This window comes from Anolis carolinensis, chromosome 4 (assembly GCF_035594765.1).
Source record: "Anolis carolinensis isolate JA03-04 chromosome 4, rAnoCar3.1.pri, whole genome shotgun sequence".
NCBI lineage: Eukaryota > Metazoa > Chordata > Lepidosauria > Squamata > Dactyloidae > Anolis > Anolis carolinensis.
Genome location: NC_085844.1, coordinates 85,608,786 through 85,626,373, shown reverse-complemented (window position 1 = coordinate 85,626,373; position 17,588 = coordinate 85,608,786). Strand labels below are relative to the sequence as shown.

The 17,588-nt window shown below is 38.1% G+C and overlaps 1 protein-coding gene across 4 annotated transcripts in view; it reads left to right on the top strand.

Moving 5' to 3' along the window:
• The window catches only part of brinp3 (BMP/retinoic acid inducible neural specific 3), a 352,906-nt gene that overhangs the window by 203,478 nt on the left and 131,840 nt on the right, over positions 1–17,588 (top strand). For 3 of the 4 annotated variants that reach the window (XM_062980749.1, XM_062980748.1, XM_062980750.1), the window contains exon 3: positions 1,830–2,020. The exons of the other annotated variant lie outside the window; for it this stretch is intronic. In XM_062980749.1, coding sequence (XP_062836819.1) covers positions 1,830–2,020 — 191 coding nt within the window. The remainder of the gene's footprint in view (positions 1–1,829; positions 2,021–17,588) is intronic. 4 annotated transcript variants of the gene reach the window in all.

The following is a 17,588-nucleotide window of genomic DNA, read 5'->3' as shown; positions in this document are numbered from 1 at the left end:
TTCATCTTCCGGTCCCAATTCAAGGTGCAGACCATCATCTATAAAGCCCTGAACGGTTTGGGACCCACCTACCTCCGTGATCGTATCTCCTTCCATAAACCTGCCCGTTCCTTGCGATCATCCGGAGAGGCCCTGTTATCACCATTGCCTATATCCCAGGCTCGCCTTGTAAGTACAAGGGAGAGGGCCTTCTCTGCTGTGGCCCCCCGATTGTGGAACTCACTTCCCACTGAAATAAGGCAAGCTCCCACTCTGTTAGCTTTTAGGAGAGAATTAAAAACATGGCTCTTCCATTGTGCTTTCGGTGAGTAATGTCTGTCATATATCTCCGTATTACTCCCCTCCGAACTTCTATCCTCCAGATTACCCCTTCCAAATGTCCCTGCCCATAGTGGAGTACTTCTCTGTCCCTCTCACTCCGGGTTTTATCTTTGTGTTCAAGTGGCCTGCCCTTGATTTATAGTTTTTTTGTTTTTGTTTTTTTCTTGATTTCTTGATGTTCTGTTTATTATTATTTATTGTATTTTAAATGGTGTTATGATATGTTGTTCTTATATTTTATTATGTTGTATTGCTCTGGGCATGGCCCCATGTTAGCCGCCCCGAGTCCCCATTGGGGAGATGGTGGCGGGGTATAAATAAAGTTTTTATTATTATTATTATTATTACATCTGCTGATTTTTAGGAATTAAAAAGCTTTTCCAATAATAAATTATTTTTAAAAAACTTCAAGAGGTATCCCCTCAAATTGTGGCATAGTGAGAAAACATGAGCAAGGCAGCAAACCTGTCAAGTTTTAGAATAATCAATCTATACTCTGATTTTTTTTTTCAATTTAAGCACATATGATTAACCTAATTGGAACACAGAAATAGAACGGACCTCCAAACACATGCACTGAAGCGCACCACACAATGCTTCAATTACTAGATCATACATTTTCAGAGACACAAGTAGGCAATAACTGTTTGGAGAGTCCCTGACAATCTGAACTCTCATTTAAATGTGTATAATTAATAACAGGCATGAGGGAAAGTAAAGTAAATGTTATGAAAGAAAACACTCTTAAAAATTGTTTGTATGTTTTTGTTAAAACATTGCAAAATGTTCATCATGTTATGATGTTGCAGCAAAAAAATCTCTGTAACCAGCAAAATTATTATGGCATAAGCATGTGCAGTAAAATCCATTCCATCATGTGCATGACATGTTTCACCCAGTTGTTAAGACAGATATATCCAATGAACAGTTATATAGTGTTTATTCACAGTAGCAGTATTTGGTGATAAAGTAATATTTGTAGCTTTTAGACATTTTAAAAAATATTTGTAGGCTTTAGTAGTATCATAAACCTTGTACCTGTTAGCTGTCACAACTTTTTGGCTCTTGCCTATTGACTTTCTTCCTGCCTGATCATAAGAGTTGTTTTCTTCAAATGAGGAATTATGTCATGTACTGAGATGGCATCAAAATACTATACACTCAATAAAAATACTTATTTATTTTAATAAGAGCAATGAAATAAGTGAATGCTTCTACAAAAAGATCTCAAATGGCTGAAAATAGGAGAAACCAAATTTTAGCACAAGTTTAACAGCTCACCAAGCCTGAGTTCAAATTGAGTTCAAAACAAACAAACAAAAATGTCATCACAACCAGTGATTATTTTTTCTGATATAATTATTTTCAAAATTACCATTTTGGAAATGCTGTTTGTAATAGTTAATCTTCCTACACATACACACACAAATAGTGAACAAAAGAGTGATATATAAATGCTCCATTTTAAAATGAATGTTTATTTTATTTCTTTTTTATTTGCTTTACAGGGAATTTGGACGTTGGAAAGTAAACAATTTAGCTGTTGAGAGAAAGAACTTTCTTGGCTCCCCGCTGCCTCTCGCCCCTGAATTTTTCCGAAACATAAGACTAATAGGACGTAGGCCAACTCTTCAACAGATCACAGAAAACCTTATCAAGAAATATGGGACACACTTCCTGCTGTCAGCTACCCTGGGAGGTAAGGTCACTAATACAAAGCCATTTAATAAGTATTTTGGACCAGCTGTAAGAACCTGACAAGAGGAATAAAATACTTGTGTTACATGGGAGAGGGATAACGGCCTTTGTGACAGGGGAGAACCTTTTCTTCTCTTCCTGCATTTGTGTGGCTATCTCTATTTTCCCTTCTTAAACTTGAAAAATAAAGTTTTTACATGTTTTCAGACCAAAAGCAAATCAAATGAAAGACAGAATAACTTTTAAAGACTGCAATTCTGTACTTGCTTATTTGAGAAAAAGTCATGTCGAACCTAGTGGTGTAAATTGCATATGTCATTGTCAATTTACCCATTTTATATGCTCATCAGAGTTCCCTACTCTTCTGTATAAGAGAGATTGGGAAGAAGTAATGTTGGGGGGGGGGGTGTGTGGAGGGTTCAGCGAACTATTATGATATGCAGAGTACATAGATCTAGGGATCTGTGTTGTCGAAGGCTTTCATGGCTGGAATCACTGGGTTTCTGTGAGTTTTCCAGGCTGTATGACCTTGTTCCAGAAGCATTCTCTCCTGACATTTCATCCACATCTATAGCAGGCATCCTCAGAGGTGGAGGGGTCTGTTGGAAACTAAGTAGAGGTTTATATATCTCTGAAATGTCCAGGGTGGAAGAAAGAACTCTTGTTTACTTGAGGCACGTGTGCATGTTGCAATTTGCCACTTTGGGAGGTGTTTTCTGGCCCTGATTTATTTGACTGTTGCATATAATGTCTTGTCCTGAAAAAAAATTATCCAAAGTTGTGTACATTTCATGTTATTTCATACATATTAAAACCTTATTTTTTAAAAAAATGACTGCACATTTCCTTTTCAATTCCTCGAGATTGTTGTGCAAGTATCTACTGAGATAATTTTTCCCATTAAAGATGGAAAATATCAGATTTTGGCTTAAATATCTGATTGGAACAATAGTTTTGAATTTGAATACTTCTTATACTAACAAGTTTTATTAACTTTAATGACTGAGATCATTTAAGTTTTTGAATTCTGTTAAACAATGTGTGTCAGTTTTCAAAACAAAACATGTTAAAAGAAATAGCCTCATGATATTGAGATTTAGTAATTTAACAGACCAAAACGTCCCAGGTTCAAACCCTAGGAGCGGCGTGAGCAGCCGCTGTTAGCTCCAGCTCCTGCCAACCTAGCAGTTTGAAAACATGCCAATGTGAGTAGATCAATAGGTACCGCTCCGGTGGGAAGGTAACGGCACTCCATGCAGTCATGCTGGCCACATGACCTTGGAGGTGTCTATGGACAACGCCAGCTCTTCAGCTTAGAAATGGAGATGAGCACCAACCCCCAGAGTCAGACATGACTGAACGTCAGGGGAAACCTTTACCTTTTAATTTAACAAGTGATACTTTAAAAGAAAAGAAAACAGATTTTATTTTCATACTCAATACATAGAAATGGTTATGTCCTCAGATGCTTATAAATAGCATTAAAAGGAGCTCAATAATCTCATTTTGGATATTGGATATTGGGTTTCTTTTCAGATTCATGGTAACATATAAGCTATTTCGTTGGCAATAATGCCAGTGAACACACCAGTGTAGCCAGAACACTATCTAATTGTATGGTGTTTAATGTATTATACCTGTTTGGGCTCTAGTGGGCAATGTGTATAGAAGAGTTTGGCCAAGCACCTACTTGTTCAAGTTTTGCGCTTCTTGCTTCATAAAACTGAGTTAATTGATTGGCGGTGACTATAAAGTAAATAATTCCTGGAACAAGTGCTAACTGTCTTTAAGAAGAAAGTCATGAGGCCATTCCCAAAGAAGGCTGCTCTAGTTCAACTGACAGATAGTTGCGAGGGCAAAGTGTCTGAGTGAATGATAGCCATGAAATGCCACCTTCTCATGGATGACACTGATTAATTAGATCAATTTCAATCTAGTTTCTAGTCTCTGGCATTAAATGTCTTTTGTTGCCTTGATAGATTGTTGTGCCAGAAGAAGTATAGGGGAATGCAGCTCCGGTAATTCCCCTGGACCTTTCATTGACTTTTAGTGACATCCGTCAGGGTGGGGACAGGAGAAAATGTGCTTCAGTGCTCCATTCCTGCTTGAATGGCCACTTCCAGAAAGAAATACTGCAGGAATATGGTGTTGAAAGGATTGTTTTTATTTTAACACCTTGCATGAAACTTCTATGAGGCCATCCACTATTTGAAGTTAGGTGGCATCAGCATGCTTATGATACCCAGCATCACTACTCATTTTTTGTTGTGTTTTGTTTTGTCAAACTCTGCTGAGAAGTGCTTGATAAATATCTAAAATCACTTATAGACTGGATATGGTCAATAAAGTGAAACTCAATTCAGATAGGATGATAACACCATTGTGTGATCCATGGGAGTAGAGGTTTTGCTGTGGTTGCTGCTGCTGCTCCTCCTCCTCCTCCTCTTTGACTTTATTTATTCCCTGCCTTTCTCCCCATGGGAACTCAAAGTGGCTAGCTTAGTCTAAAGCAGTGGTTCTCAGCCTGGAGTCCCCAGATGTTTTTGGCCTTGAACTCCCAGAAATCCTAACAGCTGGAACACTGGCTGGGATTTCTGGGAGTTGTAGGCCAAAAACATCTGGGGACCCCAAGTTAAGAACCACTGGTCTAAAGCATAGAAGGACAACTGCCAGGAATTGCAGAACTGTATCAATTGCAATGGAACTCCAAAGTAGCACACTCTCAATTTTGTCTTTCAGGATGTGGTGGTATTCAAAACCTAAAACAATGGCTTCAAATTTCTGATCACTCTGAAGGATGCCAAAAATGTTGTACACTCATCACATTTGGGCCCCATTTACACTGCCATATAATCCAGTTTCTGAATGCAGATTAACTGCATTGAACTGGATTATATGGCAGTGTAGGCTCACACACACACAGCTTTTATTGCCATACAACAACAAAATCACAACACAGGTATATAGAATGAGAGGAAGTCACAGATAAAAAGAAAGTAAACATACCTAAAAGTTACTGATCTCAAGGATAAAATAAGCAAGGATCTCACAAAAGAATGCATCAGAGTTGTTCAGAAGATATAGAATTTTATAATACACTTGCCATTGAGAACACTGCAAAAATGGAATTCCTGCATTTCATCTGTATATTGTCATATTTGGGGCAAACAAATATGACACTTCAAAGAATGATGAAATGTTTCAACAGATACCAAGTCACAAGAACAAACCCTTTTGGAATGTTCCACTTTTTTATATCTTCCATCCAAAAGAGCTGATGGCAAAACATTACATATTGCAGTTGCCAAAGCTCTCCTCTGGGTGGGTTTAATCAAAATGCAAAGATATGCTGCCATGACTCCCACTCACATGGAATTAATGATATGGTAAAGGAAAATGTTGTTTTTACTGCAAGAGTCAGATTATGAAAGGCAAGATCCAAAAGTCTACTCTTGACTGACTTGCAGGCTTCCACATTTGTGAGCATTAAGAGTGCTGCCAAAGACAGGACAATTGCTTCAATCTTTCTGAGAATCAAAGAATACCATTCTGAAATAAAATGATCTGATATCAGAGAGGGAATTTAGCTATCAGAGTCTGCTTGAAAATGTATATGAAGCCAGAATTTTATAGCTCTTTTCCATGCCAAAGTTTCAAGAGAGGTTTGACTTATTTCAATGCATAGAATGGTGTAAAGCACACATCAAGGGAGCCCTATTAGTTTCTGGAGAAACTTGGAATGTAGTGGTGTGTTAAATTTGCTTGTGGCTGATTGTTGCTGTGAGAGCCATGACAGGTTTTATCTATACCAAATACCAAGGTATAAAAAGCATTTGATCTATTCAATTTTGTGGCCTTTGATGTGCCAAGACATGGGCTTCCACCTTTTGGCAAAAATGAGAATTTTGGATTTAACATAGCTAATTTCCAGTCTATTTATTTCAGAAATTGGCAAAGCAATGCATTAAATGTTTAAGGCCGATCTTAGCTAAAGACAATAGCACTGCATCCTCTGCATATAAGAGTAAAGGAATATGGGTGAATGGACTATGACCATTCACCAATGCTAAAGGCTGGGGTAAATTATAAAGCTTTCCAATTACCAATAGAAGGCTAGTTGGCTGGTATTTGGATGGATCGGTAGGGTCATCCTTTTTGTAGATTGGCACTATAATGGCAAATCAGCAATTATTTGGTAGGATGCCCATGTTGTTAATTATGGTGAATACTGCTGCCAAGAGAGGTATCCACCACTCATTATCTGAATTCAAAATCTCATTGATAATTAAATCCGATCCAGTCATTTAGATCAACTATTAAGTCTGCAATTTCCTGTACTGAAACAGGGGGCCAGTTGGTCAGCAGGGTAGACTCATATAATCCAGTTCAAAGCAGTTAATCAGCTTTCTGAAATTGGATTATATGGCAATGCAGATATAGCCTTTTAGGCATGGATACAAACTAAAAATCACTAAATAATCACTTTCTTTTTTTAAAAAACAAAAACAAACCCAGATCCAGGCAGAAATAGGTGACCCCTCCACTTCCTCATTATCTGAATATTTTTCTTGGCCATTTGAGGGATATGAAATGTCACTGTGATGGGAATGGGGACTAGGGACCTTATCACATTAAGCCCCTGATTTGCCACAGATCATGGCAAATCCGATGCCACCTGGCAGCGAGCGTAGGGAACCTATCGCCCCATGTCCTGCATTGCCCACCTTCCCCCTCATCTTATCCCACTGGGGAGGAGTGTCACTGCCCAGTCTCCCACTATTGTTTTCAATGTAACACAGGAAGCTTCCCATGTTCTCACTGCTGCCGCCTACCTCAATTTCACCACACTTTAGGCACTATGACCTGTCAGAAGTAGATTGATGGCATGTGATGGGAAGAGGGGTGAAATCAGTGTAGGATAGGAAATTTTGACAATCTGATCAGGTGCTAAGAAATATCAGGAGCTCTACAGACAAAAAAAATGGACTGGGGTGTTGTGTGGTTTCCATGGCTATATGGCAATGTTCTAGTAGCATATTCTCCTGATGTTTCACCTGCATCTGTAGCTGTCATCTTAAGAGGATTCATAGATCCAGGGAAACATCAGAAGAAAATGCTGCTAGACCATGGCCCTACAGCCCAGAAACCACACAACACTCTAATGATTCTGACTGTGAAAGTCTTCGAAAACACAAAAAAATGGACTGCTTGACTGAATGAAACTGCATTCAGAAGGAGGGTGATTAGCTTAAGGGTATCAAATCTGTTTCTCATATTTGAGACCCAAACAGCATTTCTGGAACATAGCACTTCTATCCATATGGTTCTGGTATACCAAACTGCAAAACAAAAATTGGACGGAGATGGTATGATCACTGATACCTGCTCATATTCCAGTTGGTTTAATTCAGTACAGTTTTAATGCCCCCAAAGATTGCTTGCAAACTGCAGTTCATTCAAAATGCAGCACTTTTCATGTGAGGAAAAAAATCTTATTTATCCTAAATAAATGCAAATAAATAATTTCAAGGTCACCACATCAGGTCTTGTTCCATTTTAGAAATACTGAAAGTGTTGGATTTATCCTTTTAAAAATGAGAACTAACTGGGAATTAAGCAACGTTGCCCATGTGATCCTGAGAAAACTTTAAGATTATTCTTAGGGTTCCTTCTTGAGATATTCTTTCCTTTGAAAGTGAAGTGGACATTTTCAGATAACACATTTTAGTTGTAGCATCTTAACTGAAACACTCCCCTTGGGGGTTTGATGTGTAATGCCTTTGATGTCAGCTTTGTACAGAAACAGTTTTCTTTGTTTATTTGTAGACTGTTGCTTTATTTGGAAGTGGATTTTTACAAAGAAGGACTGTGACCTCCATTCAGGGCTACTGCTTAAATCCCCAGGCTCAGCCAAAAATCTTTAATTCTGTATCAAACATTGGTTTATGAATCACAAGCCTGTAGTCAAACAAACAAACAAACGAACAAACAAAAAATGGAGCCTCCAAGACTTATCTTTATCTTTCTTTTTTCTTCTTCTTTCCTGTAGCATTCTTATAGTTAAACTAGCTGTGCCCGGCCACGCGTTGCTGTGGTGAAGAATGGTGGTATGGGAAATAAAGTATTGAGGAATTGGTGGTAGTTAAGGTAAAGGGTAAATGTTTTCCCCTGACGTTAAGTCCAGTCATGTCTGATTCTGAGGGTTGGTGCTCATCTCCATTTCTAAGCCGAAGAGCCGGCGTTGTCTGTAGACTCCTCCAAGGTCATGTGGGATGACTGCATGGAGCGGCGTTACCTTCCCGCCGGAGCAGTACCTATTGATGCACTCACATTTACATGTTTTTGAACTTCTGGGTTGGCAGAAGCTGGGGCTAACAGTGGGGGCTCTCTTCGCTCCCCCAATTCAAACCTGCGGCCTTTCGGTCCAGAAGTTCAGCAGCTCAGCGCTTTAACATGCTGTGCCATCAGGGGATATTATTTCCTAAAGGTTGTGAATATACAATATTTCTGATTGTTTTTTGTTTTGTTTTTTTTGTCTGTTGGAGGCAAGTATGAATGCTGCAATTAGGAAAAATGATTAGGATGTAATGGCCTTGCAGATTTAAAGCCTAGCTGTTTCCTCCCTGAGTGATTTTTTGGTTGGGAGGTGTTAGCTGGCCCTGATTCTTTCCTGTCTGGAATTGCCTTGTTTTCAGAGTGGTGTTGTTTGCGATATTTTATGTGCTTCTACTGTCTGTGGCCCTGAGAAAACAGAGGATTGGCCAGACTTTGATGATGGGAATACTTTGTTGGGAGGTGTTAGCTGGCCCTGATTGTTTTCTGTGTGGAATTCCCCTATTTTCAGAGTGTTGTTCTTTATTTAGTGTTCTGATTTTAGAGATTGTATTGTTCTGTTTTATTATACCACATTAATTTTTATATATTCTGATTTTAGTGTTTTTGAATACTTGGAGCCAGATGGTATTCATTTTCACGGTTGACCGCAACACAATAATAATAATAATAATAATAATAATAATAATAATAATAATAATAATAGTAATGATAGTAATGATAGTAATAATAATAACTTTGGTAATACATAGTGCTTCACTGCCTTCTCAGCTTCCTTTCTGGAAGAATCCTTTCTTGGGAGGTGTTAGCTGGCCCTGATTGTTTCCTTTGTGGATTTTCCAATTTCCTTGCTTTATTTACTTTCTTTATTTCTTTATTACTGTCCTGGTTTTAGAGATTATATTGTTCTGCATTATTCTATCCTAGAAATTATTTCATATCAAAGTAGAATCTCACTTATCCAACATTCGCTTATACAATGTTCTGGATTATCCAACGCAGTCTGCCTTTTCATAATCAATGTTTTTGTAGTCAGTGTTTTAAATTCATTGTGATATTTTACTGGTAAATTTGTAAATACAGTACAGTAAAGTCTTACTTATCCAACATAAGTGGGCAGGCAAAATGTTGGATAAGCAAATATGTTGGATAATAAGGAGACGTTAAGGAAAAGCCTATTAAATATCAAATTAGGTTATGATTTTACAAATGAAACACCAAAACATCATGTTAGACAACAAATTTGGCAGAAAAAGTAGTTCAATACGCAGTAATGCTATGTAGTAATTACTGTATTTATTAATTTAGCACCAAAATATCACGATATATTGAAAACATTGACTACAAAAATGCGTTGGATAATCCAGAACGTTGGATAAGCAAGTGTTGGATAAGTGAGACTCTACTGTAATTACTACATAGCATTACTGCGCGTGGAACTACCTTTTCTGTCAAATTTGTTGTATAATATGATGTTTTGGTGCTTAATTTGTATAATGATTACCTAATTTGATGTTTAATCAGCTTTTCCTGAATCCCTTCTTATTATCCAATATATTTACTTATCCTGCTGGCCTGTTTATGTTGGATAAGTGAGAGTCTACTGTATATTGATAATCTTATATTATCTGCTTAGAATTGGATTATATGAGGCTCCTTCTTCACAGCTGTATAAAATGCACACTGAAGTGGATTATATGGCAGTGTGGAGTCAAGATAATCCAGTGCAAAGCAGATAATATAAGATTATAAATGGGTTATATAGCTGTGTGGAAGGGCCTTGAGTCTACACTGCCATATAATCCAGTGCAAATTAGATAATCTGTGGAAGAAGCCTCAGTGAGGCCTAAATTTGCCTGTCCCCTAACTGAAACCTGGCTGTCCCTTGGTTGCTAGGCAACGAAGTGGGCAGAGATTAGCCCTCTAAACTGGCAGCAATTGGATAAAAACAATTATTGCTCTCCCTCTAATTAGGACTTTATTTTTCTTTTCTTTTTGTTGTATCAACCCTGAGGCATGTGTGATGGGTTGTGTTGTCAAATTTCGAGGTTGGGGGGCCTGTAGTTTTGTTGCTTTGTCCGCTGCCCTGATGCCATCACTCTTTTATATATATAGATTGTCCAGCATCAATACAGAGGAGCCACAAATGATTCTGGGCAAAATGTCCAGGAAATAAGCCATCTTGTCTACTCTGAAATTGGCATTTTCTCCTGAGACTCTGGCAACAGGGAGATAAAAATATTCAAGAGAGTTCAGATATACCTATAACCACATGGCTCCCATTAGTATTAATGAAAATAGCATACCTAAATTCTTACATGCTGTTCTGAAAAGTGATGCCATTGTGTGCAACATTTGGGAGTGAACTGGAGGAGGAGGTTGAACGTACCATCTTTTTGCTAATAGGCTGGCTGGGCAAAGGAAACAATCCAGCAGAGAGATCTAGAGATGAAGGAGTAGGAATTATGCAGCAGGTAAGCTAATTAGTGCTCAGAATTGCCCACCTAGGCAACCTCGAAGAAGTGACAATTGAGCAAAACTGTTTTATCCCTTGGTGGGTGATTATATTAGAGATAATTCCTGTGATTGTGCAGCCTTCCCGCAGGACAATCTTGTCAAACACCTTTGAATCATGAAAAGAATAGATTTCTTTAATTCTTTTTCTGCAAGTGAAGGCTTAACCGCAGATTAAGAAAATAACAGCCCCTTCTTTCTCCTTTGGCAGGTTCATGAATTCCATAGCATCTCATCTCAATACCGGCTTTGTAAAGAATATTTTTTCCCCTAAACAGTTTTTTGTCAGTTAAGATAACAATGCTAAGCCCCATCATAATGTCTTATTTTCCCTTTCTTTTTAAAGTAAGTTGCAAAACAGTAAATAGATTAAAACATCATGATGTGAAAGCTAGCTCCCACAGATATACATGCTTCTGCATCCCTAGTATGCCATGACTGACAGAACCTAACAATTTGTTCATGTAAAATGCTGGCAAAATGTATTATTCAGATGTCAGCTACTAGGGAAGAACAAATTATTATCAGAAACTGCCCATTTTGAGTTGGTAAATACTGAAATCTCTAAAGGAAATGGTATCTCTCCTTGGTTCATTGTGCTCCCGTCTGTAGCTGGAAAGATCACAATTCTCAAGAGTTTTAATGAATATGTGTTAATTTGTGTTGTAACGAAGACTCTATGAAGACTAGAATTTATTTACAAATATGAAACTCTGTCCCAGTTTTATAGCCTTTCTTTCAATACTGGAACTGGAACAGGAATTTAAAATGTATATGATTGCTTTAATAGTAATATGTTTGTGTTTGTTATTATGGTTATGTTGTATGTTCTGTGTTGGTAACGGAATATGTTGGTAACTGAAGTTGGAAACTGAATGTTCTGTGTTGGTAACTGAATGTGTTGGTAACTGAAGTTGGAAACCACCCTGAATCCCTTTGGGGAGATAGAGCAGTATACAAATAAAGTTGTTGTTGTTGTTGTTGTTATATCACCTGCTTTGCCATCTCATCATTTATTTGTAACTGGTTACGTGACACACACATATACATTTTTCAAATGGTTTTTACCCCTAATATTCATATTTTGTATATTTGTTCCATTGTTTTTCTACATGTTTATATGTTTAAATCATGCTCCTCTTTAGATCACTGACATCTGTAAAAAATCTGAATGATCTATATGGCTCCTTTTAACATTTAAGTTCATATTTCTGTAACCTATTATATTCTATCCCATTCCCAAAACTGCATATGCATTATACCTGAGTTTTTTAATATCAGTACTGCACTTGAAGAAATGGGTTTATATCCACAAAGGCTCATGCCAAAATAACAACTAGTTAAAAGCCACATTTCGTTTTTTTCTCCCCCTCCTTCCTTCTGACAAAGAAATCTCTTTGAAACCAATACAGGGGATACATTGAGAGATATTTCAGTGTAAAAACAATAACAGAGAAACTGGAAAAATCAGTGAAGTGCTGGTTTTAGGACTGGGTTATGTGAGATTCCATAACATTTTAAAGTGAAGAGGAACTAATGGGACTTGAAACCAAGGGAATGGAAAGAAAGACAATAACAAACCTTATCTGACAGCAATTTTCTTTTCCCCCAAAATCACTCCAAACTGCTTTTGTCCCCATGTGGGATAAAAAAAAAATAGAGCCTGGTATTTTTTTCTCTTGCACAGGAAAAAATAGCTGGTGGGGAAAAGTGCACTTATGAAAGAACAAAATGACTTGGAAAGAATGTGTTAAGTAACGCCTTTCTCCATTTGACTCAATTCTTGGCTGCATCCTTCTGTGGCTATTTTTTCTATTAAAAGAAATGGATAAAAGTTACAGAGAACTGCATGAAATATACAATTAAGCTCTCTATTTTTTTTGCACCATTGGAATAGGAAACTTGCTTGTTTTCAACTGGAGCACATTCCTGAAAATCAATTGTTAGCGCCTCTGAAAGATTTCAGCCTCCAATCATGGGGGTTTAAAGTAGGTCTGGGCAAACATTGCCCCTGCAGCTGTTTTGGACTTCCACAATTCCTAACACCTGGTAAGCTGGCTGGGATTTCTGGGAGTCCTGGAGGACTGAATTTGCCCATGCCTGGTAAAGAATGGCGGCAAGAAGATTGATTCATGTGGGACCCATCTCCTGAATTCTCACATATCATACACCTCTTCATTTTTTTTCCTGCATGAATTGTGTGCAAGATTTCTCTGCAATCAGGTATTCTCATAAGTGAAGCCAAAAAGCCTTTCAAATAACCTTTCGACTTTTGCACTTAACATATAAGGGACCTATGGACAATGGGAAATATTTTCCTGCCTGCATGTCCTCCATCCTTTAGCTCACATGTATCTGAACACTTGCATAGGGCTGCTTCATTTACCTGTAGTGGAGTTACATTTGGATATTTCAGCTGCCTAATTTATTATGCTCCAGTGTCAAAACCTTTGAAACTACTCTCTCCCCTTAATTGCATCTGCATTTCCTGTGAAATTCCCTTTCATCTTTAACATGGTAGCACAAAATGGGGACGCCAATTATGCACTTTGCTTTCTTTAGCAGGCTTGCTAAACATTTGTATTCATGTGCAAGAAAGCAAACTTGGCAAGCAGATGACCTTGCAACGAGAGTTGTATCTGCTTCAGCAACCTATTCGCTGGCAAAGCTGAACAAAAAAGAGAACACTTACACATAGTTTTCTCTGAACTGTTTCTATGATTCTATTGAAATATGTTCCTCTGGCTGTTTCAAAACAGGAACTTGGTAAAGACTTTTTCTTAATGCTTCTTTACAAAACATGGTAAATAGTGTTTGTCACTTTTTTTGTCTGGGTAAAAGTAGTTTCTGGTAGCTAAACTGTATTTTTTAAGTAGAGATATAACACTATTTTAAAGCATAGACTATAACATGGGAAGCACCGAATGTACATATATAATTTAAACAGTTAGCAACATTGATGGGGGAGTATTCATCTTTCTTCCTAACAATGGGACCCAAAGGCAGTTAATTACATTATTTCCAACCGACACTGTCTGTAACTCTTGAATCATTGTGTGTAAGCTCAATCAGCAGTTAAACAGAAACATCAATTCAGCTGTTCTTTAGCTATGTACCAATCCTGTGTACATGGAATAGGAGGTAACACCATCTGAAAGATCTCTCCAAATACTACAAAGATAACCACCTGAAGCCTAGCCCCGCCAAGACACAAGTGGATGCTTCCCACCTACGTAACCATGAAGCCAACAGGAAATTGAAAGTTACCTGGGAAGGCCAAGGGCTCAAACAATGTTTCCATCCTAAATACCTTAAATTGAACTGTAACATTTAGGAAACATTGTATGGATACCAAGCACAAAGTTTCTGCAGGCAATAACATAATAATAATCACAGGATGCCTTAAACCTACACCTGTTGATAAATGCTACAAGCTAGCTGTCATTGCCTCCCCCCCCCCCCCGATATGTGATGGGAAGTTGCTGCTAACTGTGAGAGAAATAGGGCTGAACACTGTGAAGCCAACATCTGCATGGCTATCAGCCTCCTCCCAATAGACTCAAATCAAGGAAAAGCTTCATGAGAACCTCCACTCCTCTTAATGTTCTCCCAGCAACAGCAGTAGTATCCTTCTGGGCAGCTAAACCAGGAAATCCCAACTTGATGGCCCCGCCACAAGGGTCTGCCTCCAGGGTCAAACCAAGAATGGGCAACTTGGAAGTCCCTGAACAGACTCAGAATCAGAATGGGCAGATCAAAAGACAACCTGGCAAAATGGCACTACCTAGAAGAATCCTCCACCTTGTGTGACTGTGGAACAGAACAAACAGCTCCATATCTGTATGCTTGCCCACAATGCCCTGCTCATGTACAGAGGAAGAATTGTTTAAAGCTACAAAAAATGCAGTCTCAGTTGCCCGCTTTTGGTCTAAAACTATTTAGCTGCTTATGATCCCTTTATTTTATTAGTTTTAAACTTATATATTAAGAAATGCTTTTGACATGAAATAATAATAACCATTGCCTCCTTCAACAAAATATATTAAGCTACTTCAGTACGTATTAAGACCACACAGGACTAAAATGCACACCGAAGCAGATTTAAATAACCTGATTCAGCGTGGATTTCAGTCCCCATTCCCCACCAAAACCCAGGCTTTCCTGGAAGTCAGCAGGGTGGCTACAAGCCATCCAGATTAAAATAAGGATGACATGAAACCACATCAAAGCCACCCAATTTCCCCCTAAAAGTGAATTAAAAGGTACCATAACTTCCCTCCTCACATCCTCCTGGTGTGAGGAAATTACACCTAAGGAGATGGGAGGGACAAGGAGGAAAATCCCTTCTCATACCATGCCTGCCTTCTTATGCATAAATTTCTCACACCAGGATGAAACAAGGATGGAAGTTATGGTAGCCAGGTACCTTTTAATTCACTTTTAGGGGCCAAATTAGGGGAGTCACCAAGTTCTTAGCTATAAAATGTCTAGCTTTGAATCCTAGAATAGCCACCTTTGTTTGTGGGACTGAACAATGGTTGCTTACTATATATATTTTTTGTCTGGTAGGCACAAATGGGATCTCCTGACTCGGAAGTGAGCATCTCAAATGTTAAAGGCACTGAAATTCATGACCAAAATAATTTCAGCACTTTGGATAGCTCTTGTAAAACTTGCAATAAACTCAGAACAGTTTTACTGCCCTGTGACATCGAAGGTGCCAGCCACTAGTGGTGGGAACTTGGGGAGAAGGGGGTGGGCGCCATTCCATACCTTTGGGCTCCAGGAGCCCAAAAGGTGTGGGATGGCTATGGAGACTCACCCCTGAGTAGTCCCAGGACTTCGTGGAAGTGAGTCTCCAAAGGTCCAATACCCCATTTGACCTGGACATTTCAGGAAGTCCTGGATCTAATGGGGTATCTAATGAATTCAGAACAAACCAAGGAAACCTTGGCTTGTCCCGAATTAATTTGTTTTTACCAGCGTTGTTATTTGGTAAACCAAGACAGGTCATGTTTATTGGGCCTGTCTGGATGGGCCCCATGTGGAGCTGGATGCTGATGGAGCTAAGAGATCAAAATATTGAGCAATTGTGGAGCACCCATAGACCATTTTCCAACAATCTTAGACCTAGAAGAGGTCCTATGAACTCTTGGGAGTAGTTGTAGTTTATTTAATGCTTAGACCATAGGTCTTTCACATACAGAACAAATAAATAAATACAAAAAAGCCAGATTATTAAATACAATTTGAAATACAACATTAAAATACTACATATGAAATCACTAAGGACTACAATGTCTATTATAGTTTTTGAAAATGTGTATCTAATAAAATAAGCTTCTATTTTGTATTAGGAAAGCATGGTACCACCTTCACTTTGCAAATGGAAGTATGATTTTTTTTTAATTTGCAAAAATTGGGGAGGCAATGGTGACTGCAAATACAGGCTTGTGGTCATATGCACTTCATGGACTATGTGATCCTATTCCTAATTGTGGTCAAGAGCTGGCCAGTCAGTGGCACAACCTCCTGCTCATTGTACTGGGATAATACTGGCACAAGATTTGGAAGGAGAAATATTCCATTATTGAACATACATGGGATTATTCTTGTGACCAGTAGATCCCCCTAAATACTTTCATAAAATATGTCATTTCAAAGTAGTACCACATAGGTTACATATTGAAATTTGTATTCCTTTCATTACTAATAAGAGGAGAAAATTGGAAGCCATTATTTTAAAATCAGCCTACAAGAAGACTGAAAACAGCTCTAAGTGTTTTAATCATATCTATTATTACACATTATAAAAATATATATTCTCAAGTCATATTTATGCATATTAAGCTAGAGCTGTTACAGTGTTATTTTAATGCCTTTAATACAAAATTTTAGCATTTCTATTAAATAATTTCTCAGGTTGCTCTTAAGACCCATGTGGATTTAATCATTTATTGAAGCCTGTCATTTCCTAAATATTCTGCACCTTCCTCCTTGTTTGAGTTGCCAAAATGAGATTCTATACATTTTTGTTCTTGTTGTTGCAGTTTGAAAAGAATAACTGCCTCCTTTTATAAGCACCTTTGAAGGAAAGCTAGAAACCTTACCTGAATGAAAGCTTAATTGAAAATATTAGTTCTTGAAAATAATAATAATGGCTGCAATCCTCTATGGCAGTTATAAATGTGCAAGCTAGAATTATGCATTCATACTTTAGAAGTTATATAGGGACCATAACAGTCCCAAATCCCTAATTACAGGCCAACAGTCACTGTGATCAATAGGAGTCTGTTCCTTATAATGTTTCCACTCTCCTCATCTGAATGAAAAATTTGAGAAAGGGATCCTGCCACACTAGAAGACTTCTCATGGGAGAGGATGGAAACAGCCGTCTGCTGCTTCCCAAGTGACAGGGAAATAGGTCTCCACTCTTTGTGGAGGCAGCTTTTTGGTAAATGGGTGTGGACATACATATCCCTTATATAGGATTCCGGCTAATGACAATCATCATCACTATCATCATCATCATATGTGAAAAAAGAATAATATAGGCTAAAACAAGACATTGGAAAACCACCACGCTGATGCTGCCGAAAACACTAACCCCCATTTAGATTTCATTTCATTTATTATTTGCACATAATTTCATGTGTTTCTCTGACTTTCACTTCTCAATTTAATATAGTATCAAACAATGAAATAGGATGAGCAACAAGATC